This window comes from Palaemon carinicauda, chromosome 8, assembly GCF_036898095.1.
Source record: "Palaemon carinicauda isolate YSFRI2023 chromosome 8, ASM3689809v2, whole genome shotgun sequence".
NCBI lineage: Eukaryota > Metazoa > Arthropoda > Malacostraca > Decapoda > Palaemonidae > Palaemon > Palaemon carinicauda.
The window spans coordinates 22,467,990-22,478,157 of record NC_090732.1 but is presented as its reverse complement, the minus strand read 5'-3'; the positions used below and the strand labels follow the sequence as shown (position 1 = coordinate 22,478,157).

At 32.2% G+C, this 10,168-nt stretch overlaps 2 protein-coding genes across 2 annotated transcripts in view; both read right to left on the bottom strand.

Moving 5' to 3' along the window:
• Positions 1-1,848: 1,848 nt before the first annotated feature.
• On the bottom strand, positions 1,849-2,826 carry LOC137645133 (dnaJ homolog subfamily C member 7 homolog). The gene has a single exon (XM_068377968.1). The coding sequence runs from the start codon at positions 2,824-2,826 to the stop codon at positions 1,849-1,851; it is 978 nt and encodes a 325-aa protein (XP_068234069.1).
• Positions 2,827-2,840: 14 nt separating this feature from the next.
• Positions 2,841-10,168, bottom strand: part of LOC137645132 (calponin homology domain-containing protein DDB_G0272472-like) — a 7,395-nt gene continuing 67 nt past the window's right edge. Inside the window, exons 1-5 of the mRNA XM_068377967.1 lie at positions 9,216-10,168; positions 5,662-5,961; positions 4,971-5,153; positions 3,963-4,149; positions 2,841-3,460 (exon numbers count right to left, since the gene is read on the bottom strand). The exon at positions 9,216-10,168 is cut by the window's right edge and continues 67 nt beyond it. Of these exons, the coding sequence (XP_068234068.1) occupies positions 2,841-3,460; positions 3,963-4,149; positions 4,971-5,153; positions 5,662-5,961; positions 9,216-10,168 (2,243 nt within the window). The remainder of the gene's footprint in view (positions 3,461-3,962; positions 4,150-4,970; positions 5,154-5,661; positions 5,962-9,215) is intronic.

The window sequence follows — 10,168 nt, the reverse complement described above, 5'->3', positions numbered from 1 at the left end:
TGCTGATTCCATCTTGTATATTATTTCTATTGCACCTGGAAAGCTGGACTCAATATTTTATTTTGTTAATTATAGCTTTTCTGGATTTTTTTTTATTTTCTAATTTCTTTCTATGCTCACAGTACTAAACAAATTCCTGATCCACTATTCTAGTAAAATGGAATCTTCCTGGGGGGACTCAGCGTTCTAAAAGAAGTCAGACTTGTTTCTTCTGCATCTTTCCACTTGATAAAGAAACAGTACAAGTGAATCTTTATCAAGGAACAGTGCATTCCAAAACAAGTGGGACTTCTTCCCTCTGCTGAGTCCATCTTGTAGATTATTCCATTTGCATCTGGAAGGCCTTATATAAAAAACTTATTTCCTCACAAAACTAAACTATAACTAAAACTAAAACTTAAATCTAAACTAAACTAAAACAAAACAAAAATAAACTAAAAATATACTGAAACTTATGCTGAAAATATTCTCCAATATACATATTTTTCATTTTTTTTATTTTTTTTATTTTTTTTATTTTTGGGGGTTTTTATTATTTTTTTTTTCTGTTTACAGCCCTAAACATATTCCTTATCCACTATTCTAGAACAATGGAATGATCTTGAAGGGACACAGCGTACTAAAAGAAGTCAAAATTGTTTCTTTTGCATGTCCACCTGGCAAAGAAACAGTACAGGTGAATCTTTGTCAAGGAACACTGCAATCCAAAACAAGTGTGACTTCTTCCTTCTGCTGAATCCTTCTTGCAGAGTATTCCATTTGCATCTGGAAGGCATTGCATTAAAACTTATTTACTAAACTAAACTAAAACTAAACTAAACCTCAACTGAAACTTATACTAAAAATATTTTCCACTATACATATTTTTTTCTATTTTTTCGGTTTTTATTTTGTATTTTTTTTTGGATTTTTTCATTCCCTATTTTTTTGGGATTTTCAATTTGTTCTGTTCACAGCAGTAAACTGTACGACTCGTCTGAAACTTATGCTAAAATATTTTTCCACTATATTTTTTTTTCCCAAAGTTCACAGCACTAATCTGAAAAATTCAACTGAAACTTATAATAAAATAATTCAACTGAAACTTATACTAAAGAATTCAACTGAAACTTATACTATAAAATTCAACTGAAAGTTATACTAAAAATGTTTTTCCACTATGTATATATATATATATATATATATATATATATATATATATATATATATATATATATATATATATATATATAGATATATATATATATATATATATATATATATATATATATATATATATATATATATATATATATATATATATATGTGTGTGTGTATTTAGATTTTTCTATTTTTTTTTATTTTTTGGATTTTTTATTTTTTTATTTTTTAGGATTTTTTATTTTTTTCTAAACTGAAAAATTCAACTGAATTTTATACTAAAGAATTCAACTGAAACTTATACTTAAAAAATTCAACTGAAACTTATACTAAAAATATTTTTCCACTATATATATATATATATATATATATATATATATATATATATATATATATATATATATATTAGATTTTTTCTTTTTTTTCATTTTTTTCATGTTCATTGCACCAAACTGAAAAATTCAACTGAAACTTATACTAAAAATATCTTTCTACTATATATATATATATATATATATATATATATATATATATATATATATATATATATATATATACATATATATATATATATATATATATATATATATACATATATATATATTCTATTTTTTTTCATTTTTTTGGAATTTTTTACTTTTTTATTTTTTTTTTTCATGTTCACTGCACCAAATTGCAATGATCTATCCTTTACACATTACGATATCATTAATAATAGTATTGATTCCCTTGACGATGTTGATCCCTTCTTGGTCCTTGATAGTACTGACGATGATCTTCCCATCTTGGGCGTCCTTGATTATACTGCCGACGCTGTTGATTCCACTGCCCTGGCTGATGCCTTGTTGGCCCCTGACGATACCACTGACCACCACTCCTCTCCCAGTGATCGTATTCCTTTTCATGGCGTAGCTCTTCATCATAATCTCTTCGGTTTCCTTCGTCCACCAGAATAAGTTTAGCATTAACCACCTTTCTGTACTTCTCCTCGAATGCCTCCTGTAGGAATTCGGGTTTGTCCCGATGTCTGTCTGGGTGGAACATCATAGACAAGTCCCTGAAGGATCTTATAATTTCTGCCTTTGTGGCCGTCTGTTCCAAACCCAGAATCTCATAGTGACCCTTTTCTTCCCATTCCTTCTGCAGTGCTTTAGTATCTTCTATGATTTTTAGAAATTTCTCTGATTTCTTAACCTTGACCGTTTCGAAGTCCTTCAAGGCAGCTTCGAAAATGCCAAGTTTGACGAGGTGCCTCCCTCGTAACATATACGCTTTCCATCCTTCCAGACCTTTCTCGATAGCCATTGAACAGTCCAAAACAAAATCTATATGAGGAGGATTCTCAGTGGCTGAGTTCGCTTCAGCCCGAAGGACATGCAGAATAGCTGTTTCTTTTTCGTAGTGCGCCTCCATACTCAGGGCTTCGGTGAAAATATCTACTTCATATTTGGGACTGTTATTCATCTGCGCAAATAATCCAGCCATCAATAAGCTTTTCCTCTTCTGTTCATCCTTATTCTCAGCTTTATGAACTTCCGCCTTCTCAGCCACCAGCTTCTCCTTTTCTGCCTTCAGTTCACAAACTACACTTTTCAGTTTATTCAGTTGCTCCATGTTCTTAGTATGCACCTTCTTCATTTCTTTGTTTTCAGTTTCAAACTTCTCCACAATCATATTTCGTTCCATTATCTCAAGGTCTTTTATTTACACGCAAATTCCAGTTTTTCATTATCTTGCGCCATGTCAGCTTTAATTTTCTCTCTTTCTTCCTTCAGTTGGTCAACTTCACGTTTCCATTTATTGAGTTGTTCCATTTCCTGATTTTGATTGGTCTTCACTTTCTCATTTTCATTTCTGAGATTTTCCAGCAAATTTATCAGTTTCTTCACCTGAAGGTCTTTTTCAAAATATTCTGATTTCAATTCAGCTTTTTCTACCTTCAATCCCAAAACGTCTCTTTTCAATTTATTTAGGTTTTTTGTTTTCTCATTTTGATTGGTCTTCACTTTCTCATTTTCATTTCTGAGATTTTCCAGCCAATTCTTCAGTTTCTTCATCTGAAGGTCTTTTTCAGCGCATTCAGCTTCCAGTTTCTCTTTTTCAGCGTTTAGTTCACTAACTACACTTTTCTTCAGTTTATTCAGTTGCTCCATGTTCTTACTTTGCGCCTTCTTCATTTCTTCATTTTCATTTTCAAAACTCTCCGCAATCATATTTCGTTCCATTATCTTAAGGTCTTTTATTTTGCACAAAAATTCCAGTTTTTCATAATATTGCGCCATGTCAGCTTTAAGTTTCTCTCTTTCTTGCTTAAATTCATCTACTTTATTTTTCAATTCCATTACTAGTTCATTTTTCTCAATTTGTTCTTGCTTCACTACTTCATTTTCATTTCTGATATTTTCCATCAATTTTTCATGTTCCTTCATCTGAAGGTCTTTTTCGACACATTCAGATTCCAGTTTAGTTTTTTCTGCCTTCAATTCGCCAACTTTATTTTTCAATTCCTTTACAAGTTCTTTTTTCTCAAATTGTTCTGACTTCACTACTTCGTTTTCCTTTCTGATAAATTCAATCAAATTTTCCTGTTCCTTCATCTGAAGGTCTTTTTCGATGCATTCAGATTCCAGTTTAGTTTTTTCTGCCTTCAATTCACCAACTTGATTTTTCAATTCCTAACAGTTCTTTTTTCCCAATTTGTTCTTTCTTCGCTACTTCGTTTTCATTTCTGATATTTCCCATCAATTTTTCATGTTCCTTCATCTGAAGGTCTTTTTCGGCACATTCAGATTCCAGTTTAGTTTTTTCTGCCTTCAATTCACCAACTTTATTTTTCAATTCCTTTACAAGTTCTTTTTTCTCAAATTTTTCTGACTTCACTACTTCGTTTTCCTTTCTGATAAATTCCATCAAATTTTCCTGTTCCTTCATCTGAAGGTCTTTTTCGACGCATTCAGATTCCAGTCTAGATTTTTCTGCCTTTAATTCACCAACTTCCTTTTTCAATTCCTTTACAAGTTCATTTTTCTCAATTTGTTCTTTCTTCACTACTTCATTTTCATTTCTGATATTTCCCATCAATTTTTCATGTTCCTTCATCTGAAGGTCTTTTTCGACACATTCAGATTCCAATTTAGTTTTTTCTGCCTTCAATTCACCAACTTTATTTTTCAATTCCTTTACAAGTTCTTTTTTCTCAAATTGTTCTGACTTCACTACTTCGTTTTCCTTTCTGATAAATTCCATCAAATTTTCCTGTTCCTTCATCTGAAGGTCTTTTTCGATGCATTCAGATTCCAGTTTAGTTTTTTCTGCCTTCAATTCACCAACTTGATTTTTCAATTCCTAACAGTTCTTTTTTCCCAATTTGTTCTTTCTTCGCTACTTCGTTTTCATTTCTGATATTTCCCATCAATTTTTCATGTTCCTTCATCTGAAGGTCTTTTTCGGCACATTCAGATTCCAGTTTAGTTTTTTCTGCCTTCAATTCACCAACTTTATTTTTCAATTCCTTTACAAGTTCTTTTTTCTCAAATTTTTCTGACTTCACTACTTCGTTTTCCTTTCTGATAAATTCCATCAAATTTTCCTGTTCCTTCATCTGAAGGTCTTTTTCGATGCATTCAGATTCCAGTTTAGTTTTTTCTGCCTTCAATTCACCAACTTGATTTTTCAATTCCTAACAGTTCTTTTTTCCCAATTTGTTCTTTCTTCGCTACTTCGTTTTCATTTCTGATATTTCCCATCAATTTTTCATGTTCCTTCATCTGAAGGTCTTTTTCGGCACATTCAGATTCCAGTTTAGTTTTTTCTGCCTTCAATTCACCAACTTTATTTTTCAATTCCTTTACAAGTTCTTTTTTCTCAAATTTTTCTGACTTCACTACTTCGTTTTCCTTTCTGATAAATTCCATCAAATTTTCCTGTTCCTTCATCTGAAGGTCTTTTTCGACGCATTCAGATTCCAGTCTAGATTTTTCTGCCTTTAATTCACCAACTTCCTTTTTCAATTCCTTTACAAGTTCATTTTTCTCAATTTGTTCTTTCTTCACTACTTCATTTTCATTTCTGATATTTCCCATCAATTTTTCATGTTCCTTCATCTGAAGGTCTTTTTCGACACATTCAGATTCCAATTTAGTTTTTTCTGCCTTCAATTCACCAACTTTATTTTTCAATTCCTTTACAAGTTCTTTTTTCTCAAATTGTTCTGACTTCACTACTTCGTTTTCCTTTCTGATAAATTCCATCAAATTTTCCTGTTCCTTCATCTGAAGGTCTTTTTCGATGCATTCAGATTCCAGTTTAGTTTTTTCTGCCTTCAATTCACCAACTTGATTTTTCAATTCCTAACAGTTCTTTTTTCCCAATTTGTTCTTTCTTCGCTACTTCGTTTTCATTTCTGATATTTCCCATCAATTTTTCATGTTCCTTCATCTGAAGGTCTTTTTCGGCACATTCAGATTCCAGTTTAGTTTTTTCTGCCTTCAATTCACCAACTTTATTTTTCAATTCCTTTACAAGTTCTTTTTTCTCAAATTTTTCTGACTTCACTACTTCGTTTTCCTTTCTGATAAATTCCATCAAATTTTCCTGTTCCTTCATCTGAAGGTCTTTTTCGACGCATTCAGATTCCAGTCTAGATTTTTCTGCCTTTAATTCACCAACTTCCTTTTTCAATTCCTTTACAAGTTCATTTTTCTCAATTTGTTCTTTCTTCACTACTTCATTTTCATTTCTGATATTTCCCATCAATTTTTCATGTTCCTTCATCTGAAGGTCTTTTTCGGCACATTCAGATTCCAATTTAGTTTTTTCTGCCTTCAATTCACCAACTTGATTTTTCAATTCCTTTACAAGTTCATTTTTCCATCAATTTTCCATGTTCCTTTATCTGAAGGTCTTTTTCGACACATTCAGATTCCAGTTTAGTTTTTTCTGCCTTCAATTCACCAACTTTATTTTTCAATTCCTTTACAAGTTCTTTTTTCTCAATTTGTTCTTTCTTTACTACTTCTTTTTCATTTCTGATATTTACCATCAATTTTTCATGTTCCTTCATCTGAAGGTCGTTTTCGACGCATTCAGATTCCAGTTTAGTTTTTTCTGCCTTCAATTCACCAACTTTATTTTTCAATTCCTTTACAAGTTCTTTTTTCTCAATTTGTTCTTTCTTCACTACTTCTTTTTCATTTCTGATATTTACCATCAATTTTTCATGTTCCTTTATCTGAAGGTCTTTTTCGACACATTCAGATTCCAGTTTATTGTTTTTTGTCTTTAATTCACCAACTTCCTTTTTCAATTCCTTTACAAGTTCTTTTTTCTCAATTTGTTCTTTCTTCACTACTTCATTTTCATTTCTGATATTTCCCATCAATTTTTCATGTTCCTTCATCTGAAGGTCTTTTTCGGCACATTCAGATTCCAGTTTAGTTTTTTCTGCCTTCAATTCACCAACATGATTTTTCAATTCCTTTACAAGTTCTTTTTTCCCAATTTTTTCTTTCTTCACTACTTCGTTTTCATTTCTGGTATTTTCCATCAAATTTTCCTGCTCCTTCATCTGAAGGTCTTTTTCGACGCATTCAGATTCCAATTTAGTTTTTTTGCCTTCAATTCACCAACTTGATTTTTCAATTCCTTTACAAGTTCATTTTTCCATCAATTTTTCATGTTCCTTTATCTGAAGGTCTTTTTCGACACATTCAGATTCCAGTTTAGTGTTTTTTGTCTTTAATTCACCAACTTCCTTTTTCAATTCCTTTACAAGTTCTTTTTTCTCAATTTGTTCTTTCTTCACTACTTCATTTTCATTTCTGATATTTCCCATCAATTTTTCATGTTCCTTCATCTGAAGGTCTTTTTCGGCACATTCAGATTCCAGTTTAGTTTTTTCTGCCTTCAATTCACCAACTTTATTTTTCAATTCCTTTACAAGTTCTTTTTTCTCAATTTGTTCTTTCTTCACTACTTCTTTTTCATTTCTGATATTTACCATCAATTTTTCATGTTCCTTCATCTGAAGGTCGTTTTCGACGCATTCAGATTCCAGTTTAGTTTTTTCTGCCTTCAATTCACCAACTTTATTTTTCAATTCCTTTACAAGTTCTTTTTTCTCAATTTGTTCTTTCTTCACTACTTCTTTTTCATTTCTGATATTTACCATCAATTTTTCATGTTCCTTCATCTGAAGGTCGTTTTCGACGCATTCAGATTCCAGTTTAGTTTTTTCTGCATTCAATTCACCAACTTTATTTTTCAATTCCTTTACAAGTTCTTTTTTCTCAATTTGTTCTTTCTTCACTACTTCTTTTTCATTTCTGATATTTACCATCAATTTTTCATGTTCCTTTATCTGAAGGTCTTTTTCGACACATTCAGATTCCAGTTTATTGTTTTTTGTCTTTAATTCACCAACTTCCTTTTTCAATTCCTTTACAAGTTCTTTTTTCTCAATTTGTTCTTTCTTCACTACTTCATTTTCATTTCTGATATTTCCCATCAATTTTTCATGTCCCTTCATCTGAAGGTCTTTTTCGGCACATTCAGATTCCAGTTTAGTTTTTTCTGCCTTCAATTCACCAACTTTATTTTTCAATTCCTTTACAAGTTCTTTTTTCTCAATTTGTTCTTTCTTCACTACTTCTTTTTCATTTCTGATATTTCCTATCAATTTTTCATGTTCATTCATCTGAAGGTCTTTTTCGACACATTCAGATTCCAGTTTAGTTTTTTCTGCCTTCAATTCACCAACTTTATTTTTCAGTTCCTTTACAAGTTCTTTTTTCTCAATTTGTTCTGACTTCACTAATCGTTTTCCTTTCTGATAAATTCCATCAAATTTTCCTGTTCCTTCATCTGAAGGTCTTTTTCGACGCATTCAGATTCCAGTTTAGTGTTTTTTGTCTTTAATTCACCAACTTCCTTTTTCAATTCCTTTACAAGTTCTTTTTTCTCAATTTGTTCTTTCTTCACTACTTCTTTTTCATTTCTGATATTTCCCATCAATTTTTCATGTTCATTCATCTGAAGGTCTTTTTCGACACATTCAGATTCCAGTTTAGTTTTTTCTGCCTTCAATTCACCAACTTTATTTTTCAGTTCCTTTACAAGTCCTTTTTTCTCAAATTGTTCTGACTTCACTACTTCGTTTTCCTTTCTGATAAATTCCATCAAATTTTCCTGTTCCTTCATCTGAAGGTCTTTTTCGACGCATTCAGATTCCAGTTTAGTGTTTTTTGTCTTTAATTCACCAACTTCCTTTTTCAATTCCTTTACAAGTTCTTTTTTCTCAATTTGTTCTTTCTTCACTACTTCTTTTTCATTTCTGATATTTCCCATCAATTTTTCATGTTCCTTCATCTGAAGGTCTTTTTCGGCACATTCAGATTCCAGTTTAGTTTTTTCTGCCTTCAATTCACCAACATGATTTTTCAATTCCTTTACAAGTTCTTTTTTCCCAATTTGTTCTTTCTTCACTACTTCGTTTTCATTTCTGGTATTTTCCATCAAATTTTCCTGCTCCTTCATCTGAAGGTCTTTTTCGACGCATTCAGATTCCAATTTAGTTTTTTCTGCCTTCAATTCACCAACTTGATTTTTCAATTCCTTTACAAGTTCATTTTTCCATCAATTTTTCATGTTCCTTTATCTGAAGGTCTTTTTCGACACATTCAGATTCCAGTTTAGTTTTTTTCTGCCTTCAATTCAACAACTTTATTTTTCAATTCCTTTACAAGTTCATTTTCCTCAATTTGTTCTTTCTTCACTACTTCATTTTCATTTCTGATATTTTCCATCAATTTTTCAAGTTCCTTCATCTGAAAGTCTTTTTCGACACATTCAGATTCCAGTTTAGTTTTTTCTGCCTTTAATTCACCAACTTTATTTTTCAATTCCTTTACAAGTTCATTTTTCTCAATTTGTTCTTTCTTCACTACTTCATTTTCATTTCTGATATTTTCCATCAATTTTTCATGTTCCTTCATCTGAAGGTCTTTTTCGGCGCATTCAGATTCCAGTTTAGTTTTTTCTGCCTTCAATTCACCAACTTTATTTTTCAATTCCTTTACAAGCTCATTTTTCTCAAATTGTTCTGCCTTCACTACTTCGTTTTCATTTCTGATAGATTCCATCAAATTTTCCTGTTCCTTCATCTGAAAGTCTTTTTTGACGCGTTCAGATTCCAGTTTAGTTTTTTTTGCCTTTAATTCACCAACTTCCTTTTTCAATTCCTCTACAAGTTCATTTTTTTCAATTTGTTCTTTCTTCACTACATCGTTTTCATTCCTAATATTTTCCATCAATTTTTCAAGTTCTTTCATCTGAAGGTCTTTTTCGTTGCAATCACTTTGCAGATTTTCCTTTATTTCTACTATTCTCCCCATTTCCTCAATGTTTCTTCGTAACTTGTCATTTTCACCCTCGAGATTTTCCAAGAGAGTAGTCAGATCCTCGTCTTCCATTTTGAGTTCTTTCCCGTCTAACAGATCTTCGCATCTAGGTTCCATTTCTGGAACATATTCTTCTGCAGAGCTGTTGTCCACATCTTCTCCAGCCATCCTCCTTCTAGCAAGCATAATTCCGCCGAAAATGACGGAAGCAGCAGCCATACCGATGTAAAAGTTCTTGTTTCCATTCGAAAGGGCTTCTTCCTTCCTTCCTCCAAAGTCAAATTCGGAGAGAAGCTTGCCAACGAACCACATTGATTTCAATTCATCTTTGAATCTTAATGCTTCTGTCTCCATCTGGTGCAATCCAAGTTCGCACTGCTGTAGTTCCTCACGGGCTTTCCACAAGCCCCCAATCCAAGGACAGCGCTGCAGCCACCTGCCGAGAAATCCATCCTGAGAGGTGACTGCAAGGCCGTCTTCAAAGCACGGTGCCTCTGGGAGTAGCCACGAAAACCATTTGAAGACCCACGACTCCTGGAGAGTTCGCAGCTGTCCCGGAAGATGTACCGTCATGTCCTCGCTTGCAAGATTCTGCTCCAGAAGGGCCGAACCTGCCTTTTGAGGCCAGCCGA

Excerpts from the sequence above, each read along its gene's own strand:
- LOC137645133 (XM_068377968.1), bottom strand. The coding sequence starts at position 2,826 with ATGGAACGAAATATGATTGTGGAGAAGTTTGAAACTGAAAACAAAGAA.